The sequence below is a fragment of the Camellia sinensis genome, chromosome 5, assembly GCF_055761805.1.
Source record: "Camellia sinensis isolate YWXY chromosome 5, ASM5576180v1, whole genome shotgun sequence".
Lineage (NCBI taxonomy): Eukaryota > Viridiplantae > Streptophyta > Magnoliopsida > Ericales > Theaceae > Camellia > Camellia sinensis.
In genome coordinates, this window is record NC_138965.1 from 53324945 (window position 1) to 53339288 (window position 14344).

The 14344-nt window shown below is 38.4% G+C and overlaps 1 protein-coding gene across 1 annotated transcript; it reads left to right on the forward strand.

The window, feature by feature from the left end:
- The first annotated feature begins 1189 nt into the window (after positions 1 to 1189).
- Positions 1190 to 8789, forward strand: LOC114288621 (uncharacterized). The gene is made up of 10 exons (XM_028232139.2): positions 1190 to 1374; positions 4046 to 4158; positions 4959 to 5773; positions 5872 to 6006; positions 6089 to 7263; positions 7390 to 7480; positions 7600 to 7701; positions 7783 to 8001; positions 8092 to 8219; positions 8315 to 8789. Exons 2-10 carry the CDS (start codon positions 4146 to 4148, stop codon positions 8475 to 8477), a joined length of 2841 nt encoding a protein of 946 aa, XP_028087940.2. The 5' UTR covers positions 1190 to 1374; positions 4046 to 4145; the 3' UTR covers positions 8478 to 8789.
- Positions 8790 to 14344: the final 5555 nt, after the last annotated feature.

Consider the following 14344-nt stretch of genomic DNA (forward strand, 5'->3'; position numbering starts at 1 on the left):
AAGAAGATGGAAATGAGAATAACAACTCACCTTAGATTATCGAAAATCAATTAATAGAGAGGATAATGAGATACATAAAATTAAAAAAAAAAATTAAAAAAGTTGGAATTTTTTTGTAGGAATAGAAATTTTCTAAATAATTTAAAAAATTCTAAATATATTAAAATTTGACAAAAATAATGTGACAATGTTAATATATGTGTATTTGATTTTGTTGTTGAGCCAGATAAAATAAAATAAGATTGGCCTCGTTTGAGAATAGGCTATTTTAGTAATTTTTTGACTTTTTGACTAAAATATGAGATAACAAAAAATTAGTATATTTGGGGTGATTCTTTGGTTTTTTACGAAAAGATGTGCAAAAAGTAGAGAGAAAAGAGAATCTTTGACTTTTTTGTATAAGTTATAGGCTTTTTGGCTTTTTTAGTAACTTTTTAATTTTTTGACTAAAATGTTAATTTGCTAAACGAGGCTTGAATGTATATTTAGTTTTGATTGTGAATTTTTTTTAAAAAAGTAAAAAATGGTCAAGTTGGGTTGGAGAAAATTCAAACCCATTAGGAAATAGGTAGAGTAATATCCATAGGGAATGGGGAATGAAAAAAATAATTATAGAAAAATAGAGATGAAAAATTAATATCCACTCCATTAACCACCATTGTCATCCCTAGTGCATGCCGCTCATGTAGCGGCAAAAACAGCTTTAGGTAGCTGCTAATTTTGTTCTTTCTATACTTGAACTATGCATTTATTTTCTATTCAAATATATATATATATATATATATATATCTGTGGTATATTCCTCAAAAAAAAAAAGAAAAAAAAAGGGTCAATTTAGAGTTAATCGGACACCTTTAAATAATGAAAAATGAGTCAGACTCCCTTTGTGGAGGACCCCCACAACCCCTTTACTGATCTACACCATTCATGATATGTGGGGCCTATTCACGTATGTGTGGGGTCCACATTATGAATGGTGTGGATCACAAAGGGGGTTGTGGGGTCCTCCACAAAGGGAGTCTCTATCATTGCTGTTAAATAATAAGATAATCTAAAGTCAAAATTGTTGACTAAAGCATTGTAGGTCCGTTGGCTAGCCTAGATGAGACCGCACATCCTAAGTCAACTCCCAAGTCCACACATGTGGCCGCATTACAGAATCAATAAACACACATTTAATTTTTTGGAAGATTTTTGTTACCTGTTTTAATCCTTGCCCCCAAGCCTCCTAAGGCTGTATATACTCTCTCCTCTCCTCTCCTTTTTCTGGCACACCAAAAGCAAAACAAATCACAGCAAACAACTTCTAAGCATTTTGGCCTCCATCTTTGCCAAGTTCTCACGTTTTCTTCGGTTTGACTTTATAAACCAGCGGTTGGTTCTTTATTATCTACTGTTTTTATATATTATAATCATGATTTTTGTTTTGGATAATGGTTAGACATAGTTCATGCATAATCCATGGCATTAGAGTAGTTTTTCATAGTATCTTATTACTTTTGTCACTTTTTGCCTACTGTAAGATTATTTTAAGATTCATAACTTGCGTTGTTGCGTTTTCTTCGGTTTGACCTTATAAACTAGCGGTTGGTTGTTTATTGTTTTCATTTATTATAATCGTGATTTTTGTTTTTGATAATGGTTAGACATAGTTCATGTATAATCCATGACATTAGAGTACTTTTTCATTGTATTTTATTACTTTTGTCACTTTTTGCCTATTGTAAGATTATTTTAGGATTCATAACTTGCATATCGTACATATAAGTCCGGTATATTCATTGTTCATCCATGTATATCGCTGCATTTTTTCTGTTTTTAGATGCTTTATGAATTCAATCCATGAATTTATTGCATATACATCATATTAGTGTCTTTCGGATCTTTGGAGTTTCATATTATGATGTTTAAATTAGTTGTTACAGCATCTACAATTATGCATATTTGATGAATATTTTTCTTTTTCTTTCATTTGCTTGAGCGTTCTTGCATATTCTTCATCATTGCCATATCTCCATGATTTAATTGCTATATGTGATATATTTGAGATAACTGCATGTTTGGAGGTCGTATCATTTCAATTAAGATATTTCCTATTTTTGTTTCTTTAAGGAAGACTTTCTTTCTCTCTTTGTGGGAAGATTTTCCCAAATCAAAATATTCCAAATATGCAAATATTCAAATTAGAATGATATGATCTATATTATGTGTTTCACATAGATGGTAAATTTAGTTTAAAAGATTATGTAAAATTAAAGAATAATGCTTGGGACCCCCTTTTGGCCCTTTTGGGGGTCACCCCCTCACCCCCTTTGCCACGTGGCAGGTGGTGATTGGAGGAGCAGGAAAAAAAAAGAAAAAGAAAAAGAAAATGTAACCAATGAGAGTGAGAGGGGGTCAAAGGGGGTGAGAGAAAAATGAGGGATGAATCATTGTTGAAAATTAAATAGAGTATGTGAAATTAAATAAGGAAATAAATCGCATTCAAAGAAATTAATAGAGACCAATCTTAAAGACTTGGCAAGAAAGGTGCTCTAGTTCACACTCACTATAATCAACAAAGATACCACTTCTTTTGAAAGAACTTGCTTCTTTGTCTTTTCCTCTTTCTATAATCTACTTTTAGTTTACGATCGCCTCCTGTGATATTTGAATCGGTTCTCCAACAATGTCTTTGAATTCTGCTGATTCAGAGATTTCATTGGAAACTGGCATATCTTAAATCATAAACCCTAAGCCCAATGACCTTCTCCTTTAGCGCGTAAACTCCCAAATTAAGATTTTTCGTTGTGACGAATTAGTGCACTAAATTAACATGGAGTTACGGTTTCCTAGTTTTTCTTAAAAGTTAAGTGGCAACTCCAACCTTCTGTGAATACTCAGTTTGGCAATTTTTGGGCTAAATTGAATTGTGATAATATTCCGGTATATTGTCAATTTAGACATCGATGATTCATATAGTTAAAAGGGTCAAATTCGACGTGTGTGAGTGAATCAAAGGGTGATATCCACAATGAAAAATTTGATAAAATGAATTATTCAAATTATCGAAATACAACTCATAGTAAACCCCACGGATTCAAATTACTTCCTCCAATTTATATTATGGACAGAGAATGCACCTTAAAAAGAGAAAATCAATAGAAAAGCAATAATATTATTTTCTTTTATTTTCTTTTTATTGTTACTTTTTTATTTTTTGCGTAATTGCTTAACCACCGACCAATCCTACTTTTCCCTCCTTTTGACCCTTTGGGACATAAAAAAAGTTATTTAAACTCAATATACACAAATAACTACAGAGACATTTCGTGATTTGGTCGGTTGTATAAAATTGCGAATTCATGGGCTATGCTTTTTGTATTATTGATTGTCCATGATATTTCACTGACAACCAGGACTGATCTATGTAAAAATGCATGTAATTTTTTATTGAATAATATTACTATTAATCGGACATTTTTTTTATCAACTTAATTGAAAACAAAAATATAATTGAACATATTTCTTGTCTGCATTAACTTGACAAAATATTAATTATTAATATGTCTCCGTTTAGTAAAGTTAACTATTTGAAAATATTGTAATCGACACTTTTTATAATATATATATATATATATATATAAAAGCATCAATGATAAATTTGATATCAAAATCTTGATTAATATTTTTCTCAATAAATATGATGAAGTAACTTACTACAAAATCATCTTTCATCTTATTACGTAATTTAGTTTTGAAAAAAAAAATTATAATTGAAAATGTATGTTTTTATGAGTATAATGGTAATTTGTTTCAATAAACGGTATTAAATTTTATTAACTTATTTTAAGAGTGTCATGTTGAAGTAGACAATATTTTTATTTTTAGACAATATTACTATTTCTAGATAATGAACAGATAAGAATGAATGTAAAATAAGATGTATAAGCAAATTAAATTGAATGGATGTGTTAATGGATGTATAATGTTGGTGGGATCATGCGCACATTAAATCGGTGGAGCATCACTTGTGTTGGTGGGTTGATTGTGTCAAACATTGCAGGTGTGGAACCCTAATTTTTTTGGGGGTAGCGTTGCTATCGTTGTGAACCTCTGCATTGTGTCTGGTGGAACCGCAAGAAGTTTGGACGTACGGGTGGACAATGTCTGGGAAACGTAAGTATTTCTTTATTTCGTTACATAGTGTTTATTTGTGCATGCTATTGTATTGAGTTTGATTTGATGAGGTGTGAAGTGATTTATGTTTGATGTGTCTGTGTGACTTTCAATGTGAAATTGTGGTTGGATTTATATTTGGGAGGGGGGGTTTGTACGAAAAAATGAAGTGAGCGTGGGGGACAACGCGTGGGAGGTTGGGGCTCGATTTGGGGTTTCGATTGCTAGGATGTGGGATTGGGTTTATTTATTGTTGGCCTGTTGATTTGAGGTCGTATGTGTTGTGTGGGGCTGTATGTTCAATGTGATGCGGTGGGGTTGTGGGGTAAGGGCGTGATGTAATTGGTTTTTGTTGCATGTGGTTGGTCGTGTGACTGTGTGGAAGTGTTCGTACGTGGATTGTTTACGGTGTGTGTTTGAGCATATTATACTGATTTTTTTATGGTGAGTTGTTGTCGTTTCAGTGGTGTGAGATAATGGATGTGTTAACAACTTCACGTATTGTGGGGAATGGGTTTTAATGAGCGAACAAAATTGAATGTGAGTGTGTCAAGGTGTGAGTAGGGTAGTTTTGATTGTTGATTGTATTTTGTGGTTGTTTCAATGGTAGGTGGTCATATAGATGTTAACATTTTCACGTGTTGTTTGTCTGTCCGGTTGTGTAAACATTTTTGGTAATATGGTAGAGAACTGAACAATAATGAACCATACAATGGCATTGGTAATGTGTGTATGTTTGATTTTTCGCTTTTGTGGCTTCTATTTTATTATGTGTGATGGCTTAACATATTTGAATGCAGAAGCTGTTAGGCTGTCGAGTCCGTGGACACGGTCGTGTGAGCGCAAAAGGAAATACGCAGAGGAAGCGTCGACATCTAAGAATGTGGGAGGTAAATTGCAAGGGAGCAACCTATTCGTACAACCGAAAACTGTGGCTCGTTCAGGTGGTGCTGATATGCATACAAAACAAAGATTACATTTCCGTTCCAACATAGCAGGTGTGGTGAAAATGGTGTACGCAATTAAGTTGAAAGATATGCACCTCGTTCACTTGCGGAAGACACCATTCTGGTTATTGTTCGAAGCAATACTCATAAATCAGTTGGACTACAACAAATTCAGAAAATGTGATGATTTGGTAGTTAGCATTATTCGGACTTACAGTGTACGAGCAGGGATGTTTGTGATTGGTGGGCGTAGTGTGGATTTCACCGATGTGGATGTGAGGCTTTTGTTTGGGTTGCAATGTGGGGATGCGTTCTTAGACTTTACACCCCGTTCTAGGCCAACATCGGATTTTGTGCAACGAAGGTGCGGTGGTGTAACTCGCATTACAACGAAACTTGTTAGGGACTTGTTAGTTGATGCATCAGAGGGTGATACGCATACTGATTATGAGGATACGGCAAAGCTGCTTTGCTTGTATGTTTGTGTGAAGTTGTTTTTTTCAACTTCAGGAGAAAACGTTAGTTGGAATTTTATTCGGTATGTGGACAACCTGGATGCCATGAAGTTGTACGATTGGACTGGTGCGGTGCGTAGTATGTTGATGAGTTCCATTAGAGACTTCCATCGGACACCACATCAAGTGACCGGATGTGTTATTGCTTTACTGGTAAGTGTAGAAAATCGTTTATTACTGAGAATAATGATGTACAGTATTTAATTTTAGGCTTCCGTTTGTTGTGTTGACTGTTTTGATTTATTTTGCAGTATTGGTTATGTGAACACACATCCGTAGTGAAAGCTAACTCTGCGCACATGTTCCCCCGATTCCTGAAGTGGAATGTCAATGAATTGCTAGCAAGTGTTCGTGGTGTGAATTTGTCGGGCCCACTCAACTTTATGGTATTGGAATGTTAAACATATTAAGAACAATTGATTGTGTAACATGGTGCATGTGGTGGGCTAACATGACTGTTATGTGCAGGTGAATCCAAGACAGCTTGTTGCTGCTGAGCATGAAATGTTTATATTGAGAGGGGATGCTATGGTTGCCAAAGATTGTTTGGATGTGTCAGCTAAGGAAGGTGGGTGTGATGGATGTGGCAAAAATGAGACGGAAGGGTGTAAGGTGGGAGCAGATGGTGGAAAGAAAGTTGCTGATAGCTCTAATACGAATAGTGAAGATAGGGGGAATCTGCCTGAGACACCAAAAATGTGTGGACAAAGCACGATGTTAAGACCAGATGTATTATGTGGTGGGGAACAGTTGGGTTTCCAAATCGGCACGGGCAAAATCGTTGGTGGGGTGGGAGGCCGATTAGTCAGTTGTGATCGAGTTGAGTCAGACGTGAATGAGTTTGGAGTGAGCAACATTGACAAAGATGACGTTATCGCAAAGTTGGAAGAAGAAGTTGTTCGACTGAAGAAAAAGAATGATATACAGGCAGTACATATTGTTGAAGGTTTTGAGAGTGTGCTTAGGGTAAAAGATGAAGAGAAGAAGAAACTTCAATTAGAAAATGCTAAACTGAGGCAAACTGTTGCCATTCTTGAAGAACAATTGGCGGATCAAGCGGTGCACAATGTGATGCAACGGTTTAAGGTAGGGGACTTGGGGCATGAGGGTGGTGTGGCTGGCAAGGGTGGTTGCGGGTACGAATCACATGGAGGGAAGCAACATAGCATGCCGGCATATGCGGAGATTGTTGTGGATGCCTCACCCGTAACATCTATCCCAGCGTCGTCAAAACACATCGACAGTGGTGTGATTGCAGATGTTGTGCAGTGTGCCAAACATCAAGTGGTTGTGATCAACCCGATAAGTGCAGAAGGTGGGCATGTGGTTGGAGCTCCAAACTCGTTTGTGCGTAGCATTAAGGAGAAGGTACGAAAAAATTTGCAATTGCCAGAATTTGATTATCCGAAATTACGAGTGCAGCAGCGAAAGGTGAACAGTAATGCTTGTATGTTGCCAAACAACGTTGCCGGTGATGGTGTGGGGGATGTAATGGGTGGGAAAGTAGTTGACGTGGAGACAGCAATTGGGGGCGGCAGCAAGTTCTCTGGTTTTGGTATTAACAACAAGCATACTGTTTGGAAGATGATGACGGAGCAGGAGAAGGGCATTATTAGCTCTGCGTATGATCGATACGGTGATGGGTGAGTGGGTTTTTTGGTTTATTTGTGTAATTATGTTTTTCCCATTTTTGTTACGGATAGTTTTGTGTTAGCATTTATGTAACGAGTTGTGGTAAGTTGATAGGTGTTTTGTTGGGATGTGTGCAGTGCTTTAATATGGATTGGCCGAGGTGACGATAACGCAGTTTATTTTTCAGATGTGAAAGCGATTGTCCGACAAGGTGTTGTACGTGGGAATGTAAGTTATAATGGTTATGAGTATGGTTTGTTATTTGTAGTTTCGTGTTGGGGAAGTCTTATGCAGTGTGTGTTACATGATAGTGGTGTTATGTGTGTGATCAATGTGTATGGTGGCAGGTTATTGATGCATATGCGGAGGTGCTTTCCGATGAGCAAACAAGGTTAAATGCCGGAAAAGACTTCCCAGAGAATTCATTTTTTTTCAGCAGTATATGTCTGGTCAGTGCGTTGTGTGTATGTTTGTGATTGTGTTATTATGTATGTGTTTCATCAAGGTAACAAACGGTGTGTGGTGTGCAGGATATGATGAAGAATGACAATGTGGCGGCACGTAATAATTATGTAATGAGTAACTTGTCTGCTGCAAGAGGCGCTCGTTATATTCATTTTCCCATTTGTCACCTTTTCCATTGGACGCTTGTTGTGTACGATACGAATGTTGGAAGCTGGAAGCATTACAACTCGATGAGACCTAGGAATGGAACAGGGGGTGCGCAATATGCCGAAGCTATGCACGTGGTAAGTATGTGATGGGTAATATTTGAATAACTGAATGGTATAGTAGTTTTAAGATATGGAGTTGTGTGATGTGGTACGTTTTTCTTGTAGAAAAATATTGTGACTGAGGTACAGCGACAATCATTTGTTGAACATGGTATGGATGATCTCGTGGCCACGCAAGATTTCGATATCCCGTTGGAATCAGTTGTTGATTGTCCTCAACAACGTCCTGAAGCGTAAGTTGAACGGAAATGGGTGCACTTGTTAATGTGCATGTTTATTTAAAAACATATATGTATTACGCCTTTTTTTTGTATTTTAATTGCTACAGGTTGGATTGTGCAATAATAATGTGCGCTATAATGAGGCAGCATGTGCATCACATTGAAGTGGGGCAATCATTGCAAGGAGGTAACTGTAGTGTATTACGTGCTAACATGGTGAAGTTATTTGTGAATGACCTGGAGCGTGGGATAGCAAGCAGGGGGGCGTGAGGCATGGTTTGAACTGACACTATTGTTGCATCTGTTTTAGTATGATATTTTGTGATTAGTTTACATTCTTATGGAAGTACATTGGAAGAATTAGGATTTTTGGTGTGTTGAAATGGTTTTTGGGTTTATTCACGTTGAAACGTTGTTAACGTTTGTGTTTTGTGTTACTATTGTCGTATCTATTTTAGTATTATATTTTGTAATTAGTTTACATTCTTATTGAAGTACATGGGAAGAAGTAGGATGTATGGTGTGTTGAAATGGTTTTTGGATTATTCACATTGGAACGGTGTTATCGTTTAGGCTTGTGTTTGGGGATGTTTGTGCATGTGATGTGAATAAATATCAGTAATTACCTGTGTGTTAATGTTGTTTTGGTTTGTAATGGAAAATAAAATACATAAGTCCCTTAGGCGTGTGGTACACAACAAAAAGAATACATGGGTAGTTTGGTTTCCCATTATTGTGTTGTGTTTTGTAGGAACGGAAGTTGGTTGTTGGTGTACATGAAGTGGATTTCACACAAAACAATGTGGCCATGGCAAACAAATAGGATACGAAATTAATTCATAGGAACTAACACTATTGTCGCATCTGTTTTAGTATGATATTTTGTGATTAGTTTACATTCTTATGAAAGTACATTGGAAGAATTAGGTTTTTTGGTGTGTTGAAATGGTTTTTGGGTTTACTCACATTATTTTGTTGCTAACGTTTACAGATTGTATTTGGGAATGTTTGTGATTGGGATGTGGATAAGTATCGATATACACCTATGTTTTAAGGTTGTTTTGGTTTGTAATGGACAATTTAAAGCATAAGTTTCGTAGGCGTGTGACACGCAAAAAACACAATGCATGGATTGTTTGGTTTCACATTAATGTGAAATGTGTTGTGGGGACGGAAGTTGGTTGTTGTATGTGTACATGCAGTGGATTTTGCAGTAAACAATGTGGCCGTGCAAACAAATAGGATGCAAAATTATTCGAATGTGCGAGGTTTTAATTTGGACGTTAGTTTGTCATCGTGTTTTGAATGGAGTGTGGACACCCACTGACCGAGAAAATGACTGTGGAGTGATTTATTTGAAGAATGGTGTGTGTTAGTCAGAGGTTGAGTGTTAGGATGGTGGGGGTGAGGGCATTGGGTAAGTGTGGCTGTGTGTGAACTGTAATGTCACGTCCCGTATTTTATTACTCAGATAACATTATCAATATTCATTAATTAAGTCCATTTACAAATATCAATTCATCATTTGATGAAATGATGAATAATTAAATATACATGTTCCCTCTCGTGATACAATAATGCCATTTATATACCAATAAAAGAAATGCCCTGAGGCTTACAATAAATAAGAGAGCATTGCCCTTTACAAAGAAAAGAACTCAACCAAAGAAACAAATAAAAAACAATACGGCTCATCATCACTTTATAACCATGCCAAGTTGTTTGATCCTCAAATTTGAAAACATTCCCTGCACACATGTACAGGTAGGGGTGAGCAAACCATTAACTCACCAAACAATCTCATTATTATAACATTATAAGTTATGCAAGTACAAAGATACGCATACATATACGGAAAATCATATCATGTCAAAAACCATATGATTTTATTACATAATCTCTCAAATCCAATTTATTTAATTAACCACAACAAGTTAACTTAAATAAATAAACATGCTTCAATAACCACAAGACATCCCTTTCAATTTATTTAATTACCCCATTGTCAATTGAATCAAATAATTAAACAAATTCATAATGACATCTAACAAAGCATCAAATACATTTTATATAATCTTGTGAGATGAATACATATGTGTAGACACCCCATTTTTGACCGTCCTCAAGACTTGGACGTCACCGTTGGAACACTTGGTGATTACCCTTGTTTGTGTTCGTTTGGAGTTCCCGGAGGTCTCGGCTACGCGCCTTGCCTCAGGATCTCCGAACTCGACTGTTTAGTGTCTGGTTTTGCACCAAACACTTGTGTTTTGCCTTGGAGGGGCAGGGAATGCCTTGAGAAGCATCCCCACACATCACCGGCCATGGCCAGAGGCCACCGGCTGGTGTTTTGATGCCATCGGCAATGTATATTGCCGGTCGGCATTATTTGTTGCCGGTCGGCACTCCATTTTGCCAAAATGGCAATTTTGAGCAGCCGACTACTGTTTATCTGCTTTTGCAGATATTTTAATACAGCTGTATGGCATTTTGTTCCCCTCCATACACGTGTATGGAGGGATGGACTTCTTGTTAGCTTACCTTGTAAGCTTTACAAGATTGGCTCCTCTATAAGAGGAGCCCTCCCCTCTTGGCTATAGGTTAGACATTTTAGAGAGAAAAGTTGTGTGAGAGCTCTGGTTTTAGGTTTAGGGTTCCATACATATTCTATCTCTATACCTCTCTCTCATTTGGCCTTTGTGTGTGTATAAGTGTGTTTGTGTCTTACTATTGCACACAAACACATAGTGTTACACCTTTCCTTGGTTTCTTGAAGGACCAGAGGTTGTTCTTGAGGTTCTTGGGCTGTTTTGAGCACAAAGAAGCTGCTGGAGCTTCATTGGTGAAGAGGGTCTTCAAGGGTAAGAAGTTGTCCCTTTATTCCCCATTTTTGCATACTATTTTTGCCTATCTTAGAACTGTTTTTGAGCTTAGTGTATAATACAAAAAATTTCTGTTTTTAGGCCCTCTAAGTAGTTTGTTTAGAGTGTTTTGTGGTTTGGAGGTGTTTGACCCCTCTTAGGCCTTGAGAGGCCCCATTTTGGGCTGTTTTGTGTAAGCTCCAAGACTTTGGTGTTTGGGCCTCCTCACCACTGAAATCTTGAGGGATTTCAGAAGTAAGGATGGTGCCTTGAAGTCCCAAGAAGGAGAGGGCCACCCCCTCTCCTTGTTGTCCTTGAAATGGACCATTCTTGGCCTCTTGAGGGAGCACCTAGCTAAGCTTCTTGTTGACCATGCCTTGGCTGTTTTTTTGTGCTTATTATGTCATAATATGCCTCTGTTTTTTGTTGGTTTTGGTACACCATGCATGCTTAGCATACCTACCTTGTAATGCCACTTTGTTGCCTTAACATGCCTTGGGTTGTAAACCCTTGTTCTAGCATGTTTTAGGTCTAGCTTTGTGAAGCTTTTGTGCTTATTTTACCATGCTTGAGGTCTGTCCATAGTTGTTTGGGTCGGCCATGGCATGCATTGTATAGCCCCTTTGCATTTTTGGCTTGTTGGCCTTAAGTGTGTGAATGTGTAGCATGCATCCTTGCCTTAATCTAGTGATTTGGGACCATTCGCCATGTTATTTCAGTCCCTTTAAACATGCTTGTATGCTTGCCTTGGATGCCCCTTTGAAGCTTTGAAAGCTTGTGTAGCATGCTCCATGTTTTGGCATTTGTGCATGCCTTTGAATTTAGGTCAATTGGATGCCATCTCAGTGATCTTTAGGCCTTGTCTTAACATGCTAAAATTATGTTTTTAGTCATTTAATCCATACCATGTGTGGTTGCACTAAGTGTAGTTCAATGCTTCTTTGGTGGGCCTTAGGAATTGGGCCATATTTGCATACATGTGTGCGTGTGTTTTGGGCCTCATTTCCTTGGCTTTGGCCACTGTTTTGGGCCTAATTAGAGCTGCCCAAATCATGTTTAAGTCCATCATTTGCTTGCTTGCATGCTTACCTTGCATGTTGTTTGTATGCTTGCATGCACATCTTGCATTCCCATGTTGCATCCTTAGCTTGCATGCCTAGGTTACATTGCATCTAGCATGCATGTCTTGTTCCTTGATCTAGTGATAGGAATTGGGCTTTGGTTTGTTGGTTTACATGGCATTTGACATCAAAATGTGCACACTTGGTCCCTTGGGCTATCACGCATGGAAATACGCGATTGGTGGTTCGAGAACCAAGGAGCATGTCCCTTTGACTCACTCACATGATAAGGAACATGATTGGTGCATATATGGCTTTAATTGTATTGCCATGCAAAGTCCTGTCCTCTGCTGCTGTCAAACAGGTTCTGCAGGCATTCTCTGCCGATCGACTTCATAGAGTGCCGACCGGCAATAAACTGGAAGCCGATGGATTCATTATGTGCCGATGACCACCAGACCACTGCCGGTGACCATTCTACTCAGCCGATGGTGTCTCCCAATGTCCAGAGAAGCAACTCTGAGACTTTGACAGTCTTCAGAGGAGCAGAGCAGGGAAAACAGAGGCAGATTGCGCATGGCAGTGAATTCCCGAGCAAGACCGAGCATGCATTGCATCGAGCTCTCTTCCCGAGGCAGTTTACTGTTTTTCCTAGCTTAGTTAATTTGTTAACTAATTAGGTAATTTGTAATAATTAATTAGCTAGGATAGTTAATTCATTATTCGAACTGTATTATTCTTTCGATCCCTCCGAGCGAGGGTAAACTTGTAATAAGTGTGGGTGAGTGTGTGCATGTCTTCCAACCCCCACTTCTTTCTCCCTTTTACTTACCTGCTTTGATGGTTAGTAATAGGTCATGTTTAAATTAGCATACCTTATGCTGCGCATGCGTGCATCCATGCATTTGGCTCGCACGCACCGGGCTCGGTACATCATGCTAACTGCATTTGTATTTCAATTCCAAATTGAATACGTGCATCAATTGATTGCATTTCACATGCCATGCTTAGGTTAGCCGAGCCCACTCTAATTGCATCCTGTATGTGTTGCATTAGACATTTAAACATGGACTTGGATCATGCATTGTTTACTAACGAGTTTGTTGTTTTGGCATAGAGTACTCGGTAAGCATTTATGCTTTAGCATATCTCATGCGTGTGAATGCTATCATGACAGCATGCTTACCATGTGGCTAGATGCTTATGTGATAAATTGTTTGAATGCCTGGGGGTGAAGGTTGGATTGTCTGAGTTAGAAACACTCGTTGAAATCCGTGTTTTAGCCTACTTGCGGGTAGCAAATTCCAAAACATTTTTCCAAAACAAACGGATATGCAATGCTTATTTCCAAATTGGACGATCTAGTCTATACTTGTTTGCTGTGCGCATAACATAGTAATTCTAGGCTAATAATGGGATAAGAACACATAACGTTTTCAAAATGGATATCACGGTTAGTAGAGGCCGATCTTCGGATCGGGCGAGAGGGGGTGCTCATAGCTGACCTTCCCCAATCGTACCCAAGCTCCCGAGCCAAGGTAACTTTGGTGATGACGGACACGTGGCCTTCGGCACCGAGTTAGGGTTTCCTAAATTTCCCCATTTTAAAATATTTAGGTGGCGACTCTGTATCTAGCAAAGCAGTCCATGTTTGGTACTTCTTTTCAAAAAATCTGTTTCTCAAAACGATTTGCCGGATTCGGACTCTTTGGTTCAGATTGAGAACCGTGACACAAATCGAGTCCGAACTGTAGCACGAAGGCCTCTCGCGGGCGCGTCTACAGTTTTTGGCAACTCTGCTGGGGATTTAGAGAGCTTGACTCGAACTCGTGATATCCTATTTTGATTCCATTTATGTGTCTCTTTGCATTGCATGTGCATTGGTGCGCCTAGGAACACAGTGTTTGCCATCTGCCATTCCTGAACGGTTTGCCGGAGGCTTGTCTTGTCAAGGCATGACCATAAGGCTGACCGGTTATGGGCTCTGACAGTATGGGAACACAAACCCCGGTTTACTGGGGCACCCTTTTCGACCATTCGACCTAGTGCATATTCAGAATCCATAATGACCATTCCAAGCTAGGACAGGCTGCTTACCCGATGTTAGGTTGTTTGAAAACTGCTGTGTGCATAGTGAAACCCTAGCTCCTGACAAAATAGGACAGGGAAACCCTACCCCAACATAGGGGTGTTTTAGCTCTCTTTATCTGCTATG